Here is a 21,644-nt window from a genome sequence, read left to right as displayed (position 1 = left end):
AATGTGGTACAAATGTGTGGATTTTTTATTTTTTGGTGGTTTCATTAGACAGCATATTAAGAAATGTTAATAGCGTTGGGGGGGGGGGGCTTCTGTCAGCTGTCATAATAATAATAATCAAACAGGAAGTTTTAAATTTCATGGGAGAAGTTAGATAAATGAGGTTGATCAAGAATAGGTCTTAATGGCAGTGGATGACTAATCACAAGATTATAAAGTTGAATTTGACTGAATCCAGATGGCTGCTGCTGCTCTACTCCACGTGCAACAGGAAGTTCACCAGTGGAAAACAAATGAGGTGAAAGACACAAACAGGAAATACAGCCAGACCATTTGAAAATGTGTATTTTTAATTTTTGTTCCATTGGGGTGGGGCAGGGTGGGACTTTTCAGGTCTGAGCGAGGAATGAAGGCAGAGTATCACATCAATCCATGACACGACTTCATTGATCATCTTAAATACCATTATGTGCAATCATTCATACAGTACAATACACCAGCTCAACCTAGAAAATATCGATTGTACACAAATAAAATATCTCATTTTATAAATCTTCATTTTGGTGTAAGAGGGGAGGAATTTCAAAGGGGCAGGTTTGGAAAAGAGGAGTCACATTTTTGTTAATATTGCTGTGTGGCGGTCAAACAGACCAGGAGCTGGCCAGCGAAACTGCAGTTTTTGCTGTAAGTGAGGCCAAGGTCTTCCTACAGCTGGAATAAAATACACCCAGTTGACACACTGACACATAAGAAAAAAAAAAATCTTAAGAATCCGTTTTTGATATTTGCTTCTCATCAAAAATCAAATCCACTTCCTTTCACGACTGTCCTCACGAGTGCAGCATTAAAAAGTGAACCCTGAAGCACGGCGTTAGGCCAGTCCATGCGAGCTGGCACGCAGATGGCCAAGAGTAGAGCATCGGTACGCTCACAGATATCTGCTCCTATACTTTGGATCGCTGTCTGCCATGCAAATAGAGAGGAGACGAGAAGCTGGAGGCCTGACACATTAACTGATGGAGGTTTCACAGAGCACTCCCTTCTGTTTCTAGGATTAAATGCAGCATGGTAAAACATTCATTATACTGGATTATCTTCATTTGACTTTGCAGCCGGTTCTTCCTATCAGTTAGTGTAGAATATCTTTTCTTCTTCTGGAGTATATCAATTACAGATTTAGTTGGCCTGAGGCATATTGTCATGTTAGTGTGTCACCTGTAAAATGCCTTAAATGTCATACTCATAAAAATGAGGGATTTGCACAAACCAGAAGTTCCAGTGTACAACATGTTGATTCAAACAGATTAACACATACAATGTACATAATAAATACAGTGATGCATAAAAATTCAACATTACATTTGCAGTACCATGTGGCAATACCATCTCTTAATTGTCAACCATTCATGATTGTTTACTAACATTACACTAAGACAATGTTTCAGTTACAGGAGATTTAAAAAAAAAAATTTGTTTTCCAAATCACCAACAACAAAATCATGTTGAAATATTACAATTAGTAATATTAGACGGCTACACTAATCTTCACGGCGAAGAAATGTAACCATAGACAAATATATTCTGCTTCAGGAGGACTGGAAGATATGACCCTAGACATTGCAGAGACAAACAAAGTTTAAAAAAAAAAAAAACACATTTCAATGTATCATGTATCAATGTGAATTCCTTGTAAATACAGCCCGTTAGACAATGTAATAATGGAGTGAATCCATTCAAGTTTGTTGGATCTTAACAGACTGTCATAGGTCAGCTGTCCCTCAAAGCTTCCTCAGTCCAGACTGAACCAATCAGCGTTGCTTAAATAACCCATGAAAACGTAGCAGGGTTTCATCATCCAATCATCATCCAATCATCATCCATCTCTCTCAATTCTCTTTGGGTAAATAAAACAAGTAAATCAGGTAACAATTCAAATCTGTAGCATTTCTCATAACCTCAGACTAAACACCAGCACACGTTGCCCTAAGACTATACTGTCCTTCACTCTGAGGCATGAGACATACAGCTGAGTACAACTGATATAGTTAGAAAAAAACAAAGACATGATGGTCAAATTAACCAAAAACTAAACTAAACACAGCATTGTCTTTTTTTATATATATATTTAAGCTACAAACAATTGTATAATATTTCATTTCAAAAGTGAAACAGTACTTAATTTGAAATGTACATTGATTGGAAATGTCTGCACATTCCTTTCCAGTGTAGCAAACAAATCCCCTTCATGTGTAGTTTGACTTCTTTTTTCTGCACTTACATTAGATCATACATAAGGAGGCACACGAGGAGAGTTATAAGGTTTGGAGGAGTTTTGATGTTGTGTTTGGTTACATCTGAATGTATTTTAATGGGTTTTTACTATTTTTCCTTTACTCATCTGTCTCTGTTGCTAAGATGGTGTGGGACTGAAGTTTAACTGAGATCACTGGGAGCACTTGAGGAGTACGATAATGGCCATAAGAATGACTAACACAAGCGCACACAGCAAAGTAGTGTTGAGATAGAAGGGGGTTTAAGGTGAATGGGGGAGAGGGAAGGGGCAGATGAACAGTTTCTCTGGGAACAAAGCACAAGGAGAGGGTTCGAGTGGAAAAAAGAGGAAGTTGGGGAAAGAGGCACTAATAGCCCCCTGGCTGTTCATGAAACTGGCCACGTCGTTTCTTGCTGCATTCATCAATAATACCCTGCAATCCATCTGTCCGATCTTCCTTCATCTGTCCAATCATCCAGCCACACGCTCATCTCATTTCTTCATCCACCAAATTATCTGTATGTGTTTTCCCTCTGTAGTGGTCCTCTGTAAGTTGGGGGTTTCAACAGGTAACAGGTGGAGGTGGTCAAGAAGGAGACTGCAGGAGGTCCAGCAGGCCCTCTCATTGCTCCTCTAACCAGGAGGGCTTGTCGGCCCCTGGAGGCCTCAACTTTATGTTGAACTGCTTCAGCGTTTGCTCCAGCTGCTGCTGGTTGCCAGCAAAGTATGCTGAGATGGCATTATGAAAGAGCAGGAGCTGCTTATGCATAACCTTCACCTGAGAGACAGAGACAAGAGAGTTTAGGAATTTGGTTAGTGTGCAATTTATCACAAAGAAAAACACTTTGAGTCAGCGTGGAGGTAAACACTTTTTTGATGATGCAGATCTGTCCTGCAAACCAACCTTATTCTCCTCCAGGAACTTGAGTTTAATGATGACGTCTGAGCGGAGGCGTTCATACTTCTCCTTATGCACTTGGTATTGCTGCTGAGCAGCATCTATACGGGCCATGGCAACAGCATCCCTTGGACCCAGACTCAGTTCCTCCAGGTCTGACCGGTAGGCATCAAACTCCAGTCTGTTCAGAAATGCAGAGAAGAAAACACAGTTTCAAGAAAAAGAGGAACACTTCAAAGATCCAGACCAATTTTCAGTGTCATCATAAAGAAACCCTGAACCCTATCTGTCTGCTCCTTGTATTTATAAATGTAATTCTTAGTCCAGTTTAGATGATTTATTCTCATTAATCCTGTTGGAAAAAACAACTTTAAAATCATTTTTAAATCTGACCACTTGGGGGAGGCAGAAACAGGTTGTGAACACAACATTATCACCTTTTGAGGTTGTTGGGGAACTTGTTAACAATGGCTTATTTACAGATCCAGCAGTTAAGGAGCACTTAATTTGGAGTTTGTTTCTGGCCACGTAGTGTCCAATATTCACTCTTTTAACTAACTTTAAAAACATCTGGCTCTTTAGCTGCTACATGTTCTACTCGTGCACAGTGTGTTTTTACAGCTTTTTCACAGTGAGTGAACCAAAATAGTAAAGTGGATCAGACCGCTACACATCGAGCTGAATCTCACTATAAAACTGCAGATTCACGTGATAATTCTCTGTGGCCTCATCACTTTGAGCAACTCAAATCACGTTGTCATTTGATACAGGACAACATCCGTATTTCTGTGCTCATGTTTTGTCTAAATCTCTTTGCTGATCCTCCTCTGAAAAGAGTTTCCATCCAGTTTCTTGGGTGATATGAATAATGTCCTTACCTTGCATTTTCATACATCTTGATCGTCATCAAGGTGTCCTCCATGGTCTTGTTGACTAGTGTGTTGATGCTGGACACAAAGAAGTTAATGGCACCAAGTAGAGTCTCCCCGTTCTTACACAGCAACTTCTGAGTCTCTGCATTGTAGCCAAACTCATCCTGTATAGAAAAACAAGGCATTAACGCACACTATGCAGAACACAAATGGTATTAAAGCCTCTAAGCGTTAAGACAGGTGACATAAAAACCACATAAATACATTTTGAGGCCTCACCCTAAGCTCTGGAGATTTCTGACTGAGGTCAGCAAAGGTGTCACCGAGCGCATGCTGCGTCTGCACCATGTTGTAGAAGTGGTTGGTCAGTGCTCTGGCCAGTCGCAGGACGTTCTCGTATTTCCTCTTAGTGTCTCTCAGCACTTCGATCTGGGCCTCCAGCTCCAGGTCCACAGTCCGGGAACCCCGACCGAAACGCTCCGAGATCATTTGCTTTGTACACTGACGCAATGAAGAAGAGGCACAGACACATCAGTAACACAAAGCAATTCCTTCCTGTGACTTTAGCCTGCTTCATAAAGACATGGGGAGAAGGGGATTCAGAGGATCCTCAGGCCAAGAAACATAAAAATCACCAAGTAGCTCTTTATCTTGAAACTATCATCTATTCACAGCTTTACTTGTTAGTCAACATTACAGATACCTTGTAAGTGTTGAGACCCCACTTCTTCATTGTTTCTAGTTTTTCCACAGCCACACCTCGGGTCAGCTCTTCTGCCGTCATGGACGAGCTGCTGCTGCTGTGGTGCATGTTGGACCCTGAGAGAGAAGACCCAAACGAGCACAAGAAACATGGTAAACAACAAACACGTTGAGGCAGACATCATGATTAACCCCCCAGCAAAGAACAGACCGAGTAGAGAACCAGCTACTGAAAGTGCATTCACTTTACAGCACAGTTTCTTTTCAGCACAGTTTGTGCTGCTCTAAACTGAGGGAAATCTGTCTGCTATCTTGCAACCCATGTCCGTCACCACTGACCCGTAAAGCACTGTAGAGCATGCATAGGAGTGAAGTAGAGTTAATGGGCGAGCAGCAGAAATGAAGGTGGCAAGAAATACTGGGGAAAACAAACTTAATATTGTAGACGCTAAATTCTTTTCTATTGAGCTGTGATAAGATGAAAACACACTGGACTACAGGGATATTTTGGGTCACTGCTACACTATTAATCATTGTGGAGCCTTTTGAATGTTCTCCTCTCCAGTACCTTGGTATTCATGTGATTGGCCTGCTATATGGCAGATGACAGAACTGCTCGGGGGAACGCTACTTCGCCTGGCCTTCATACGCAGGTCTGTGACAGTGGATGAAGTGGGGGGTGGGGGGTCGTAGGGGAGGGTAAGGATGAAGGAATGGTTCAGGGTGAGTATGAATTAGGGAAGGATGTGGGAGTGGGATTTATATAGTTGGGATCAGGATTCAGAATGATAGTTGGATATTTCGGGGTTTAGAAATGAAGTAATTATTGAGGTTGCACAAGCGTGCCAAAAACGGAATGACAACGTAGGAGGAAGTTTGTCGAGAGGAGCGGGAGACGCAGGAAAGACAGAAAAGTGAGGCAACAATAGGGAGACGAGGAGGACGAGGAACATGTAGGAGGGAGTTGTGAAAAGGAAGTGGAGGATAAAGATAGACAAGTACAAAGATGAAAAGACAACATTTAGTGCATGACAGTCAGTGAACAATGCAGACAAATGAGTGATGGTGAAGACGGGGGCAGTTTGAACTGCAGCAGAACTGAATAGTGTGATATTAAATTAACTGGATCAGCCAGGCTTTTAAGAAACTAAATGTTTACTTAAGTTGTCACGGTAATATCTGACTTTTGACTTTGATATTCAAGGTCTTTATACAAATACACATGAAGGCAGTTTCTGTTTTGCTACACAAGAACAAAAAAGTGTAGACCCGTTAAAGGATGAGTTTACAACCCCAGAAGAAATCAACCAGGAAATAGAGGAGAAGTATGTTAACGAAATACTGTGACTGTGTCAAAGAAAAGTAGCAGCAGCCAGAAATAAATTTACTCCCCTCCACTCCACTGAAACAGAGAACATTTCATGAAAAGGGACAGAGAAGCTAATTCTCTGCCATTTGAAAGTCACACTCTGTATAAAGAACGTCTTTCCAAAATGAGAGATTCATCATGTGAGAAATATCCATGAGTCACATTTTGTGTGTTGTAGGTAACAGATGAAGTTCTTGCTTACAGAATCTTAACAGCAGTACTTATAAACTGGATATCCTAGATTCTAGAAACATCCAGCGTCGCTAAAAATGATTCCATCACATTTTGGAAATAAGCTCTCTATAATTAATAATAATTTGGTCTGTGGAGCCACCTAATCCTGTAACTGGGATCCTTTTGTTAAACTCTGCATTGTAGCGCACAGCAGGGCCTGAGAGAGAGAGAGAGAGGATGGGACAAAGATGCAGAAATATTAGGATCAAATAAGAAACAAGATGGTGTTTAATTCCCTCTGAAACTGTGAATACAGCGACACTGCTGAGGTCAGCGCCTTGAACTAGAAACTTACATGAATCCCTCAGCTGCAGACCCGCAGCATCACACCATGTATTGGATCTATTTATGATTCGGTGTGTAATTATTTTTGTAAGTTTTCATCTAAAAAGCAAAATATTAACCGCTTGCGAGCAAGAAGAAACGTTGTGAGGAATAGTGAGATGAAACGGTGTTTGACGTCGGGCATCTATGGAACTGTTGGGACGCTGTGGTTTCGAAACGGTTGCCTGACATTTAGGAACAATGACGTGTTTGATAATGAATTTGTCTTTCAGTGCTGTGAGAAGTTATCAAGGCCGCAATCATTTTTTATCTTTGATTGTGACAAATGCTGAATGAACTGTAAACACTGCATTCATGAAAGAATGTGTACTTTGCACATATTTGATTGGTCAACGCGGCTCCTCGCCCATATCACAATGACTGCATTTTCTTTTTTTTTGCTGGGGGGGGGGGGGGGGGGGGGGGGTTGTATGTCTAAGCACATTCTTATGCAGTGCAGATTCAGATCATGTTTGCTGATTAGTCAGTTTTCAAGTAGTTATAGTTGCATTTATAAAAAAATATATATATATTATCTTTTTGACAGGAAGTTTGGGTAGTAGTCAACACATCATTATAAGAACACTTAGTTTGTTTTAAAATCAGTGTTCAGTAGTTCATCATTCACTCTACTGTCTCTATCCCACGCCTGGGCATTGAACCATGTAATCTGAGTAATAAGGAGCAGAGAGAGCAGAGGCCCACGCTGGCGATAAATCAGCACAAATTGACCACCAATTACTGCAAATTAATTTGCGGCATCATCTCATGGGAAGACTGATCGGAGGTCTGAGAAATCAAACTCTTCATTGTCCTCCGAATTACACTCACAGATAGACATCCGTAGTGACAACAGAGGGAGTCAAAAATGGGAGAGAGCGACAGTTCGGCTGAGAAAAAGACACTGGAAAGATGTCACAGATGAGTGAGAGAGACAAAGAGTGAAGTAGGACTCTACCTTTGATTGAGCTGGTGGGGATGATACCCTCTGCTGTTCCTCCATACCCCCCTGATACAATGCTAGTCTCATTTAGATTGGGACCCGATACCATCACCTGCTGTAGGTCCTGCAAAGTTTAAACGGTGAAAAAAAACAAACAAGGAAAAAAAAAACAAAAAAAAAAACAGAGGAACAAAGGGAAGGGTTTTTGGGTGGTTTTGGGGGTGGGGATATGTAAACAAGCATTTATGACTTTGAGTGTTACATTCACACAGTGTAGACAATGTAAGTTAAAGGCTTATTCACTAGAGGGGGACAAACACGACTATGTTAGGAAGGTTGGTCAGTACACACATATCTTCAGGCATTGTCTAACTTCAACTACTTAACTAGGAGCCAAGAGGGAAAAACTTCAAGGTGTGTGAACAGCAGAAAACACACCTCTAAAGTGCACGGTCAATAATTAACCTAACTAAGGATTTAAGCTGAATCTCCTGCCATGATGCTGTTGAGAGAGCGAGCAAAGGAGGTTTAATCACCAGACGTAGAGTCTAACCCGAGCAGCGGCTCCAGTGATCTATGCAGCAGGAAATGCTCAAGCAAACTGTTTTCTCCTTCCAAAATAATCACCATCACAGGCTTCAGCGCAGCTCTGGATCACAAGGGGGTGGGGTGGGGGTGGGGGTGGGGGTTGGGGGGGTGGGGGGGACTGTGTGTTATGAGCCACATGATCCATCTTGTGTGTTTTCTTTAATTAAAACTCACTGTTTTCTTTTGTCTGCCTTCCTGCTCGTGTATCAGCTAGTAAAGAAAAAACACATCGGTGAGGGATTTATGGAAAAAGGGGGAATATCTGGCCCGAACAGATTTTGTCACTTTGGTAGAAGCCTTTGTGAGCCGTAGTTCCTACAAGAAATCAGGTCTAAATTTTACTCATGCCTGTGCCGTGAGCAAGAGACTTATTTTATTTGCTACAAAAACAATTCACAGTAACTCAACTGTGGCAAAGGCCCATATCGCCCATCGGGAAAATGAAATGGGAGGATAATATATAGGGCACTTCCTGAAACCTTGGGCTTAGACTGTACAGTAAGATTGTGACTACAGAAGAATGCTCCAGAAGGGAGGACGCTATTTCCTTGTTGTAAACAAACACAAGGAGTATGTTTGATTCTGCAAAAAGGAAGTTAAAATACAGCTGCTGTGATTCGTTAAAGGTCAAACAGCATTCACTGATGAAGATTCTCTCTGCTTCAGGGCCTTGTCTGCTTGTTGAGACGGACCTAACAGTCACCTGACTTTCTTGCTGTAACACACCTACATTTGTTTAACATCAGCTGACACATGAAAACAGAACTAGTGAAGCTGAAACACATCAACATCACAGCATTAGTACGACATGATGATAATTAGTATGCCACAGTGTTTTGTTTTGTCAACCAACACCCACTAAAAAAAAATTAAGGGATCTCTCACACACACACACACACATCACCCTGGGGAACGATCACACACACACACACACACACACAGAATCTAGGCTATGTTAGCTCACACAAGACAACATGATCTAGATGTTTTTGAATCTAATAATCAAATGGAAACAGATTTTTGTGTTGAGTTTGAAGTGTTAGCTGTCAGCTGTTTGTCTCTCGAAACATGTCCAGTTTGAGAGACTCCCTCCAGCTGGAGTTAGTAGGAGCCAAATTAACAGGCAGCACGATTCAAGCTGCACAGTGGTTTGCCATATAAATGCAATTCCGACACATTTTGTGGAATAAACCAACGCAGTGATGCGAGGCAATGTAACGCCACATGAAGTCAAACCCCTCAGCAGTGCTACACACCAACATAGAGACACACACATACACACACACAAATGCACAAATGGCCTGCTCACCCTGGTGCCTCTGGAGCTCCCTACCTGCTCATCTAAGCTCCACTGCAGCTTTGCAGCCTGCACAGAGATGGAGGAGGAAGGGGGTAGGGAGGAGGAGGAGGGGGGTGGGGGGTGGGGGGTGGGGTCAACAAACACAACAAGAACGACAACAAAAAAAGGTAAAAAGAAAATTAAAAAAAAGGAAAAAAAAAGGAAAGGAGACAAAAAGAAAAATCCATGACTGAAAGCATGAAACAAGATAGAACGATGTAAAAAAAGAAATCCCAGAAAAATCATTGTAATGTCCACGGACAGCGGGGATGTGAGATGGAGAGCAGTGATGACTGATATCACAGCAGGTCAGGTCAGGGTTCGTCACTTAGCTGGTATATGTCAAAGTTTCAAAGTGGATTGTTCATCCACTGGGTGAACATGTTTCACTTGGTGTGTCCATGTATAATGTGTTACCACAGCTTTGCCATGATATGATTCCATCACTGTCTGGACACAGAAAATACTGATTCTAATTCAGCACTGTGAAAATGAATATATTCATTTACAAGACATTTACAAGACATTAAAAGTCACATCAACATTAAGGAGGGAAAAAAAATAAAATAAAAAATCAAGAAAGAAGAAACTGTGGACACATGCAAACATCCACACAAACACCAAGTTTGAGTGGCCAAACTCCAGGTACCATTTTACCAATTTAAACTGGGTCATGTCTGGAGCGGCCAACTGGCTCTCATCATGACAACGGTTCCAATTTCTGGAGCCTAAAATGATAGTTTTCAACATTTTAACTACACGGACACTGAACCAACAACCAAAAAGCATGTTAAAAAAAGGACAAAACCTTCATTCATTAGAGATCTGCCTCATGCTGTGGCATCTGTTCAGTGTGGGAGAACAGTGACGCAGACACTGATCCCTCCCTGGACACTTTGTTGACACAGTGCCTGTTCCCTAAGATGTAGGAAACTACAGAACCTTTATGTCATCACACAATAACTCCGGCTGTCATACAACAGCGCAGTCTGTAGTCTTGTAAATTGTCTCGCCTGTTTCTGTACAGACGTCGTACCAAAGACAGAATGCTATAACATGATGGACACACAGAGTCTGCTTTAAAAAGGCCACAAACCACTATTCTTTCACCTACGAGAAATTGTGTACAACAGTATAAACAGTGTAAGATGCTGTTGAATTTCTGACTTCCCACCAGTGATCCACTGTGATGCCTCTCATGCTTTTGCCAGGACGCTGCTGGCAGTCAGTCCTATCTGTCACTGTCAAGCTGCCAGTCACCAACCATGTTCCGACACGAGCTCGGTGCTACATCATCTGAAACCGGACATCTGCTCTTTCCTAACCTGCCAATCTTCATCTCTACGTGCACGAGCAACACAAACTGCTGCCGCTTCAAACCCAGTAGATATCAATCTGATTTCAGAGGGCTTTCACCCAAGGACAAAGCACAGCCAGTTTCACAGCCAGATTAATTGCAGGGTTGCTATGACAACTGGGTAATATCCAGCGCTAAACAGCCAAGCTAAACACATAGATGAACACATTAAACTGAAGTAGCCCCAACAAACGGGTGAATACTCGCTCTGCTGTGCACACTTGGTGAGAGGGTAGGGCTTCCTTTTACTACATGACTGGAGCCACACTTAGTTTGGTGAGCAAATAACTCAAATAACCACCAGTGCTTCCACCAGGATCTTCAGTCTGTTTGTCTAACAAGGTGTGCCCTGGGATGCAGGAAAATGAACGTCACTTACTCTGCAACTCCACTGTTATTCCTTTCTAACCGACACTGACTAAGAACCTCCTGAAAGGGTAGAGACAAAATGTTTGTGCTTCACCCCCTCCACAGGAGCATTTGCCTTAAATTGAGGCCCGACAAGTGCTTATTCCTTCTGTAAATAAACAGTTCCCGCCTGGAGAGCTACGACTACATCTACAGAGTCTAGCATTTCAGTTTCACACCTAGTGTTCAGATTTAACCAAATACACCAGAGATGTATCTGCAGCCCCGAACAGGAGGCCACATGAGCCATTAATGGGGGAAGCTGGTTCCCAAGGAGACATCTGGACTCCAACACCTGATTTCCCAGTAGGATCCCTTTCCACGGTTGTAGCTAAGCAAGCTAAGGAAACACAAGGACATCTAGCAGTGAATGACAGGAAGGACTTAATACGATAACGGCTAAAACCAGGCAAAGAGCAAGATTTAATTTCACAGCGGGAGACTGGAATACAGGTTCAGAGTGATCATTCTCCGCAACTGAACACAGGTGCATTAAGGCAATGTGAGAGAATAATAGTAAGTGAGTGGCCACATTCATGCAGCTGTAGAACTGTATTTACTAGGAACAATGAGTCCTAAATTGTACTGTATATTTTTACTGACAGAATTGTACTGTGGTGTGATGGTATGAAAAGAGTCAGCTCACTTAGCTAATCTTGTGATAGCTGAGGAACAATACCCATCACCACTGTGTCAACGTCAAACAAGCGAGAGGCACGCCTTTATCCGTCACACACTGTGATCAACCAGCGCTAATTCCACGTAATGACATCAGCTGGCTGACTTATGTAGGTTTGACTCTCCTCATGTGCTCTCATGTGAATGATACAGTATGACCTTCGGGGATAGTACTGTATCACTGGTTACATCATCAAGAGAAGGCTATTGTTAGACTTTTCTGAGGAGAATATTTTAAACTAGAGGCAAATAAAAAAAATATCTGGGTGTCTGATCAAAGACTTCACAATGAATCTTACACTAAAACTGACAAGAGACAGAACCTTAAAAATAAAATATACTTAATAGTTTAAAAAAAAAAAAAAACTAAGTATAACTATAAATTAATATATAAAAAGTAATTCAGACTGAAAAATCACATCATCACTGCTGTAACATTGAAACTAAAAAAATAAGATTATTGAGAGGTAAACAACTCTGTATTCTCTGTACTCTCATCTGTTTGCTGGCGAGTATGTAAATGATCTCTTGTTGCCCTGGGATCACATGTGGGTAAAGACAAACAGTGTGTATATTTGTTCCCATGTGTAAGCGCTTTAAATAGGTAAATAACAACTACCCAGGGTGGTCTCAAAATGCTACACACACAGCACACTGTCAACTGATAAATTAGCCAGGACCCACCTGTTCAAGGCTGTCGTCCTCTGGTAGTGTCCCTGTGTCGCCATTACTGTTGATAGGAATCTCCATTGTGGCAGCTTTGCTCATAATGCTGTCTGTCATAATGCACTATTTCTGAGAGAAAAGGGGGAGAAAGAGAGACGGTTAAAGTGTGGATACAACGAGCTACTGTATGTAAATGAAGTGAAAAAGGCAGACATGGAAAAACAGTGAGGCCTGAATGCTGCTTTGAAGAGGAGAGACCAAAGAGCGTAGTCAAAACACCCAAATCATTAGGCAGATGGGAATATAATTGCAACAAACAAGCGAGGATGTGGTTTTCAAAGAGCAAGGCTACCGCTTGGCATAAAAAACAAACACACCTATGAAAGCCCAATGCACTGGGAGCCGCCGCTACAATGAGCCATCTTGCTGAAGTGGCCACTCTACCCCACTCAATTAAAGGGCCGTATGCTAGCAGCACCCATTCCCTAAAAAACCCCTAACTAGAGAGGAGACAGTGAAATGTTCACAGCAACATTGCCCAGTCGCTCTAATAGGTCAAACTGATCTGGCGTGCTATACAGGGTCACATGTAATAACTGCCAAAATGCAGGTCAAGTAGAACTATAGCTCCTGTTTTTTGACTTGGACTGTAATAATGAATTCACAGCTTGATGAATTCACTCCAACAGAAACCAATAAAGGGTCAGTGTGTACTGTATTGTTGGGAATCGTTGGGTCTCAGTAATCAATATTATAAAGTGTACGGTCTAGACCTGCTCTATTCAATAAGTGTGTGCTGTTGTGATTTGGCACTTTATAAAAAAAGATAGACTTGACTTGACTACTGCATGTGTGACAAGGCTACAGATGATGCTGCAGAATTAAGGTCTACAAATGTGGGAGATGGTTATCATGGCAGAGCACGGTTGTGGTATAACAGGTAAACGTCACGTCTGGAGAAACTCCAGCATGAACAGTGGTGTCTCCACAACTGGTTTTTCTTAACCAGTTTGTTCCCTGATCTGTTGTAGACCATGTGAGTTTAATATGATTAAGTGTGGGAAACAAAATGGGGACGTCTGGTAGATAACACAAATTCATGAATAAGTGACAGAGCAGTGCTTTATTTCCAGCCACTTATTATCATCGGAAAAATAATTCACTAATTACTATTCATTTATAAACAGATGTATCACATTGTAATTACAAATATTCAGTTTTTGATTGATAATTAAATGCTGATAACAGATCTCCATGAAACATAACTACTGTATATTATCCTTCTAATCTTGTTTGATGTGCAATCTCAAATGTCCTTGAAATACTTTATAGCTCATTAAGGCCGTTGTGCAAAGCAGGATATAAAGGATATACAGTATATGCCGCATACCTGAATAATGAGTGTCAAGTAGGACAAAAATATGATTTTGTTTTTTGTTTTTTTTTCAAAACACCTTGGTGTCCTTGTAAACTTGCAACCACAGGGCTCACTGCATCTTGAACACAACAATATGGCAGGTTTGTGGCAGTTAGTTCACTCGCTGGCACGAACATCACAGATGTTGCATGAAGGGAGGCATGAGTAAGACTTGTTTACATTTGCTCTGTCCTCGCCTGAGTGGCTTTATCCATTAGAAATGCACACTTTGCCATGCCCAGTCCACTTCCAGAGGAATGACACATCCCTGTTGACTTTAACACATCACAGGAGAGAGGAGCTTCTCTTGCCCAAGAATGCTCGACACTTGTCCATGTTAACCCAAACTGACTTAACACATAGTGCCACACACTGGAAAGAAAAGTCCTCTTATTGATTTGACATTCTACATTTCCAACATGAGATACTAAATGTCTTCATAGACTGAGCAAACAAATTTGCTACTTTGCATAACATCTACATCTGAAATGGGCCTCGATCTGGCTGCAGTATTTATGTAAGTGCTTCGATTCACTACAGTATGTTGTGTCTCTCAGTCAAGTCACTTAATCAATGGGAAATGGCATAAGGCTAAGATCGGACATTAACTTTAATAGTAGTTATTGGCAGTCTATAATTAGCAATAAGCAGCATCCGAAATAACTCGAAATAGCCATTTAGCCGCATAAAATGAGCCACATCAAGGGCAATGCGTGTTATTATTTACTTGTAGTATTGTTATTAATATAATGCGAGTCGTTTAAACCAATCGTTTAAATTCAAATCAAGTGCACAATTTAAAAAATACTAATAAATGACTAATAGTTAGCTTCAGACGTAAAGAGAGAGGAAAAGGCTAAAGGTTTACACATCTCCTGATACCGTGCCGAATACGTCTGGGAGCCCGAACAGGTGCAGCAGCACAGGTGTACGGTTATTCCCTCAACAGCAGGTAACGTTAGCTTTGGCCTCCGGTGGGTCCAATCTGTCCAAAACGGTGATGGTTTGTAGAGGCCATTAAAAAAAAAAAAAAAGAACCCATCATAATGGCTTTTTCGTAAGAATGTGCATTGCATTGGAGCATCTTTTCAGGCTGGAAATTAATTTGCTCCCAAGAAAAAATAAAAGGCCTGATTCCAGATTCACACATACAGCTGTTCAGATGAAGCTGCTTAAAAATGGCAAACAAGTGAGTTCACAATGCAAAGCCGGTTGGTTAACTGTGACAGAAATCTCAAACAATCTCGCACCCAGACAAAAAGCAATATCGTCGTTTACAAACGGATTGGACTTACGGTGTGCTTGGTCCCGTCGTTTACACGGAGATGTTCGGGAAGCTAACGAGCAAGCTAAGAAGCTAACGTCAGTGCATCCCAGTTCATGCGCGGCTTAGAGGAGACTGATGTGTGTTTTGTCAGCCCGAGTAAAAAAAAAAAAAAACTGCCCGTGGGAAACAATGCAGCGCTCTTATTTAAAAGCACTTAAATTACATAACAAGGTAAAGTCTTGTTCTCACTGCTTTTGTCTTTGGACTCCTCGTAAATAATCCTCTGCCTTCTTTTCTATGAAGCCAAGAGGAACGCTTTACGGAACTGACGACACCGTGGGATTCTTTTCTCAGACGCGCTCCGACGCAAAGACCGTCTATTGACGAGAAGATGGATCACTCACTTTACAAATGTAAAAACAGCCATGCCGCTACCTTTGCTAACTTTCACCATTGTCAAGCAGATTTGAAGTTATTTTATATATTATATAAGTAATAAATGATCTGGCACAACTCTTCCGACAATATTTTTTAAAGGCTTATTTAACTAACTCTTCACAAAACTAATACTGAAAAGGAGGCACCAAAATGTTTACATTAACGTTGTGTAGTCATTGTAACAGGTCAAATTGATTGGGCCTGCTACTCAAGTTGTACAACCACATATGCATTATAACATTTGCAAAAACAAACAAACAAACAACGAATCAAAAGCAGGGCAAGTAGTTAGCTAATTAGGCTCCATTTTTTTGGCTTGGACTGGAATAATATATTCACACCCACAAACAATAATGAGAGGTCAGTGTGTACTTTACATATGCATTTGTTTGTTTGTGTGTGTGTGTGTGTGTGTGTGTGTGTGTGTGTGTGTGTGTGTGTGTGTGTGTGTGTGTGTGTGTGTGTTACCAAGGCCTCAGAGGATGGTGCAAAATGAAAGCCAATTACTTTATAGCTCATTAGGGCCATTGTGTAAAGCAGGATGCAGAAGATATGATATAATTACAGTACAATCTGGATGGTTGCCTTTTTGTGATTTATGTAAGATATAATTGAAGAGGCACCATCCATAAAAACTCACAGTGCAACATATAATTAAATAGCTACTAATACATCCTAATGGTTTCAAAGAATCCACTGTAGCATTCAATTTCCTTACATCTTTGTGATGAATTAAATATGTAAATTCTACCTTCCATAATTTCAAACTAATCATCATTTGATACTTTTAACAAAATATATAAACTGCAGACTTTGAGCACATTTCCTCATCACACTTTAGAATTGTACCTGGAAATTGGAGCGGAGTGAGAGGTCTTCATTTTTCCTTTATCCGGCTACAACCCGTCTTTGGAAGTATCGGGGGCATCTTGGAGGTGATGTGTACAGGTTTCTGCAGATGGTTGTACATTAACTCAGGTACCTTTGAATTGTAACTGTTCGTTTTCGTCATTGTGCCCCAACACATGTTAGTACTTCTGACCTCTGTGAATCCAAGGGGCAGATTCATAGACTGTGCATAAAGACACAGGCACAATTCCAAGGAGAACCAAGTTTACAAAAAATATAAGTTCAGATGGAAGGCAAAAGTTAGTAACTTTGGTAACACTTGGGCTGCAATTTAAGGCTGCTTTTATTTCTGTTCAAAGTCAGATTACCACAATCACAGCACAGCTATAAATTAATGCTCGTTTATTGAAAGAAACTGCTTCAGGAGAACTTCGCTTCTCATCATGTCAGGTTTCATTTTAAGTGTGTCTCAAGGGGAGGTATCTTTTCTTAATGAAAGAGGAAAAAAATGTTTGATGAAAAATAAAACTTTATTTTTTTAAGATCATCACTGTCAATACTTTCTTTACATGTGTCTGTCACCAAGAGACTGGAGGTAGATTACAGCATTTATATAATTCAAAATGCAACAAGAACAAAAGAATTACGACTCTGCGGTTTAAACAACAGATTTATTTTATTGGGTTTCAATTCAATTACAGTTTGGTTACATGGATTATGAATTAGGTATTGCTACTTAATATTACTTGTACAATGGCCACTTAAGTTAATTGCAGTATTAAACTGTTGGTAAAGACAACAACAGCTGAACCTAAACTAAAACGCTTGGAACTCTAGCTCCAAGCGTTTTAGTTTAAGATAAGATCAAGATAAGATCAAGCTGCAAAGGATTTTTTCCCATTACTGTTGGTTGTTAGACCAGCAGTAATGGGAAAAAATCTTACAATAGTGGGAAAAAAGAGTAAATATTTTCTTAGAGAGAACGAGGCAAATGATTGATTTTCGTTGCAATATGGAAAGCGAGGTCAAAACCAGTTGTATGTGACTGGTATCTTTAGCTTGCTTATACAGTGTATAGCATTTTGCAGGCAAGCGGCCGTGGTATAAGTGAGAAAGTGTCCGAACATAATGGCTGATTGGGTTCCACGGGTCTATATCAGCAGCAGATCCTGACCCAGCCCAAGCTCTCTAAGAAGACGAGGAAAAACTCCCCAAAATCCCGAGGCTAGAGGGAAGATGGGAAGAACCCTCGGGAGAGGCAATTCAAAGAGAGATCCCCTCTCCACGGACGGCTGGGGGTGCTACAGGAACTGCAAGTGGGAAAAATGTTATGTAAGAAGTCTGATATAGACCAGTTAAATAAAAGCCTATTAAAGTCAGATTAAAGTCCAATTAAAGTCCAATTAAAGTCCAATTAAAGTCCAAGGAAATCTTTGCATCATCCTTGCTGTAAAAGAGAGAAAGGAATTAGTAATTATCCATTAATGATCCATAAGATTGGCCCTTACCTGTTGTATGGTGTGTATGGTCTGAATAATTTGAAGTGTGTGTGTGTGTGTGTGTGTGTGTGTGTGTGTGTGTGTGTGTGTGGGGGGGGTTTATCTGAGCCAGGGGTGAAGCTGGAGCTGCTCCAGGGTCGGGCGACGCGCTGGGAGTTTGGTCAAACACATTTTCAAGAAATCCTGGCAATCTGGAGAGAAAGATTCAAGGTTGGGGGTTAGATGAGGAAGGTGACGGCTCCAGTCGTCCATCAGAGTGAACGGATGTGTGTCTGCTGACAGGTTTGTGTCTGAGTGTGTTTTTCTTACTCTCGGACAGTTGTTTGTTGATTTTCAGCTTCTTTGTCAGGAACTTTCTGGTCTCGAAACGTTCTCGTCTGTGGAACATTTCGAACAGGACCACTCCTACTTGCCACACTGTGGTGGGGCTGGCGCTGTAGGTAAAATGACTGTAATACTCTGGAGGGATGTGATCACAGGTACCTAGAAAAGACACACACATACAATAATAAGAGGATGAGTAGGAGGAGAAGCTTTGATTAAACGTTACAGACCAGTGAATTATTGAGGAGCAGTAGTAGAAGCCAGACATCTTACCATAGAAATCTTGAAAAACTGATCTTTTCTTGAAGAAACAGCTGAGTCCAAAGTCGATGAGGCGAACACGCGGGACGTCTGAGCCCGTCTCAATGAGGATGTTTTCAAGTTTGATGTCCCGGTGAAAGATGCGCTGATTCTCCAGTTCGGTTGCTGCTTGAAGTAGCTGTTTCACTATGATCTGAGAGAGAGACAGACGGAGAGACATGGTGACTCTGTGTTAGCTGTTGTGATTCAAAGCTGACCACAACTGCCGTCCTACACATAAGATCCTCCAGTAGCTTACCTTGGCCTCCTCCTCCTGAATAGTGCCTCGTTTGACCTCCAGGTACGTGAAGAGGTCCTCGCAGGGGACTGGTCTTTCCAGCACCAGGATGAGCTTCTGGCCCAGGTCATACCAGTCCAGTAGAGACACAGGCGCTGACGTCCCCACTGATCCAGGCGTTTCAGCAGAGAGCTTCAACATGACAGCCACCTCCACAGACAGCTCGTTCCCATTCTGGTCCTGAAACATAACAACAGGATAGAGGATGAGGGAGAGATGCTCCATAGATGACTATAATTCATTCCCACTACATTCGGTTAGTGAGGGTGTTGATGAATGCAGCACATTTCAACAACAGTCGGTGTTTACTCACCGTTTCCTTACAAAACACCTTGTTTTTTGGTATGTGTTTGATAGCTACCTACAAGACACAAACAGCACTTTGATTAGCACATTATGACCATATGGTGTGTGTGTGTGTTTGTGTGTACATGAGCATGTGTGTGTATCACTTACTGGTAAATGATCTGCTTTGCGGTAGCCAGCAAACACAGACCCACATCCTCCTTCACCGAGCTGTTTCTGCTGTTTGTATTTGGCCTTAAATTGAGCTAAACACAAACACACATATTTTGTTTTAATACAATTGTGAGGAACATTAATTATTCAAGCTCAAATATGAATCCCTCCTATGTTACACCTGATGTAAATCCTCGTTTTAAACCCCACCTTAACACAAAGTCAAACTCTACATTAATGACTTCCTACTTACCTCTCTGGGCATCTACTGACTCCTCCACCTCCTTCTTTGTCTCCTTGGGGTCCAGTCTCCTCTTCTTCTTCGGTCCTTCTCCTTCAGCGGTGGCCTTTCTCTTAACGCTTTTCTTGCTCACAAATGTACTGCAGCCTTCTAAAGGGTCGCTGCTCTCTGCAGAAGAGAAAAACACCCAGAGGAACATCAGCTTGTGTCGTGACAGTAATGTGGACAATAAAATCCTCATAAGCACCTCACAACCTAAATGATATAAGAAACTGTGACTCAGTGCCTTTCAAAATGACACTAGTCTTTTCTGATCTGCCACCTCTATGGATTAATCTAAATTCAAAGAATGGCTGCTCATTTCAGTTTCTGTATTGGAGCTACTTTCTACCAAAGAAAAAGTTTTTCTTTCAAAAATCTCAAAGACAAATATCTCAAAATCTGGACAGAAAAAAATCAAAAATGATCTTCACAAATAATTACCACTAGTTGATGGACATTTGTGTGCTTTCTGTATTAATGTATCCACTAAATATAAACCTCATGTAAACTATAAACTGACAATACACATGATCAGGTTAGGTTTACCAGTGTCCACTGAGGTGGAGGCCGAGTCCTCGTTGTTTTTGAGAAGGTAGAATACTGGCATCTTCTTCTTCTTCTGCTGCTGCTTTGATGGCCCCTCTCCGTCGTCCATTACTTTCCTCTTCCCTCTCCTCACGATGCCATCCTCTTTATTGCTGCCACAGGGTTCAGCCATCTCAGAGGCCCTTCTCCTTTTTCTTTGGGTCTCCTTTTCAGGACTGGCCTTCCTCTTAGGTCTCTGAGTCCTGCTATCCATTGCAGGTGATGCATTTTGTTGAGTGCTGCTGCTGCTGCTCTCTGTAAATGAGGAAAAACACAGTGAAATATTGGAAAATCAGTTTGTTGTGAATTGTAGAGGCTAACTGTTTGAAATTGTCTTTTTTTTTTTTTTTAATAACCTTTCAGCATGAGAAAAAGGGCTCACCAACAGTCATTTCTCACTTACCTTTATCTCCCCTGAGAGCCTGACAGCGGCGATTCTTAATCTTCCTTCCAGGTGCTTTATCCATGAAGATTCTCCAGAAGTTTCGAATGTGATAACTTCACTAACAATATAACTAACTTCACTAACACGACGATTGAACGTAGATCCAACAGTTGTATGCTGAAACGTGTCTCCCGGCGTGTTCTTTAGGTGTGACGTATAGAACACGGAATGTGCTCCTGTCAGTGACATCACACAGAGGTGTTCTGGAATATGCAAATGAATGTTTGAAAATAAATTGTGCATGTGAGACATGTGAAAGTGTTTGTTTCAGTGAAAGTCATTAAGTCACATCTCAAATGAGTCAAATGATACACGCATACTGTGCAGTTACTGATATCCGCTGTTTCTCAGTCACATGGCCGACCGTCCCACCGATTAAAAAGCTTATACAACTCTGTCTCCCACAGGTTATGTTTATTTACAACTAATTTGGAATGAGAAATATTTTTTGAAGGAAAAATACCTGTCACCACATGCATTAAGGTTTCTATTCATGTATGTTGTCTCATATATGTAATGTATATATCACATGTATTATCCCTGGCCGGATTATGTTCAGAGGCCATGTTTCTTTTTGTTTTTTAGATATTATTATTTTACTTTATCTAGATGTCACTTTAGTGAGGCTTTGATGAAACAAGGGCGAACTCGAGACTCCCATATGTATTGTATTCACTCATAAAATCTGTTTTCTGTTGTTGTTTCTTCTCCCTGCTCCTTAACTGCACATCTCCTCTCTGTTGCGTACTTGTCATCTCCATCACTTGCACTGTAGTCTTCCTATTCCTGTTTTTGAACAACATAGTTACAGTGCTGCCCTCTGTGGGTAA

The 21,644-nt window shown here is 41.2% G+C and overlaps 2 protein-coding genes across 9 annotated transcripts; both read right to left on the bottom strand.

The window, feature by feature from the left end:
* Window positions 1–330: 330 nt before the first annotated feature.
* Window positions 331–15,665, bottom strand: arfip2b (ADP-ribosylation factor interacting protein 2b). Of its 8 annotated transcripts, none has more exons than XM_056397358.1 (10): window positions 15,363–15,665; window positions 12,669–12,779; window positions 9,512–9,568; window positions 7,630–7,738; window positions 6,448–6,504; window positions 4,746–4,861; window positions 4,322–4,543; window positions 4,049–4,206; window positions 3,177–3,351; window positions 331–3,050 (listed from the first exon to the last, which is right to left on the bottom strand). In XM_056397358.1, the coding sequence occupies exons 2-10, from the start codon at window positions 12,765–12,767 to the stop codon at window positions 2,895–2,897; spliced, it is 1,149 nt and encodes a 382-aa protein (XP_056253333.1). In that variant the 5' UTR covers window positions 12,768–12,779; window positions 15,363–15,665; the 3' UTR covers window positions 331–2,894. The 8 variants fall into 8 exon arrangements, with proteins under 8 accessions (XP_056253333.1, XP_056253336.1, XP_056253334.1 ...); XM_056397361.1 differs by having other exon boundaries at window positions 9,536–9,568; XM_056397359.1 differs by having other exon boundaries at window positions 15,584–15,639.
* Window positions 15,666–17,580: 1,915 nt separating this feature from the next.
* LOC130182665 (serine/threonine-protein kinase pim-1-like) lies at window positions 17,581–21,042 on the bottom strand. Its single transcript, XM_056397751.1, has 9 exons — window positions 20,773–21,042; window positions 20,331–20,624; window positions 19,755–19,910; window positions 19,499–19,593; window positions 19,356–19,403; window positions 19,004–19,222; window positions 18,718–18,898; window positions 18,430–18,603; window positions 17,581–18,311 (listed from the first exon to the last, which is right to left on the bottom strand). Exons 1-9 carry the CDS (start codon window positions 20,834–20,836, stop codon window positions 18,220–18,222), a joined length of 1,323 nt encoding a protein of 440 aa, XP_056253726.1. The 5' UTR covers window positions 20,837–21,042; the 3' UTR covers window positions 17,581–18,219.
* Window positions 21,043–21,644: the final 602 nt, after the last annotated feature.

This window comes from Seriola aureovittata, chromosome 15 (assembly GCF_021018895.1).
Source record: "Seriola aureovittata isolate HTS-2021-v1 ecotype China chromosome 15, ASM2101889v1, whole genome shotgun sequence".
Classification (NCBI taxonomy): Eukaryota; Metazoa; Chordata; class Actinopteri; order Carangiformes; family Carangidae; genus Seriola; species Seriola aureovittata.
The sequence above is the reverse complement of the archived record's forward strand: the minus strand, read 5'-3'. Positions and strand labels throughout refer to the sequence as shown.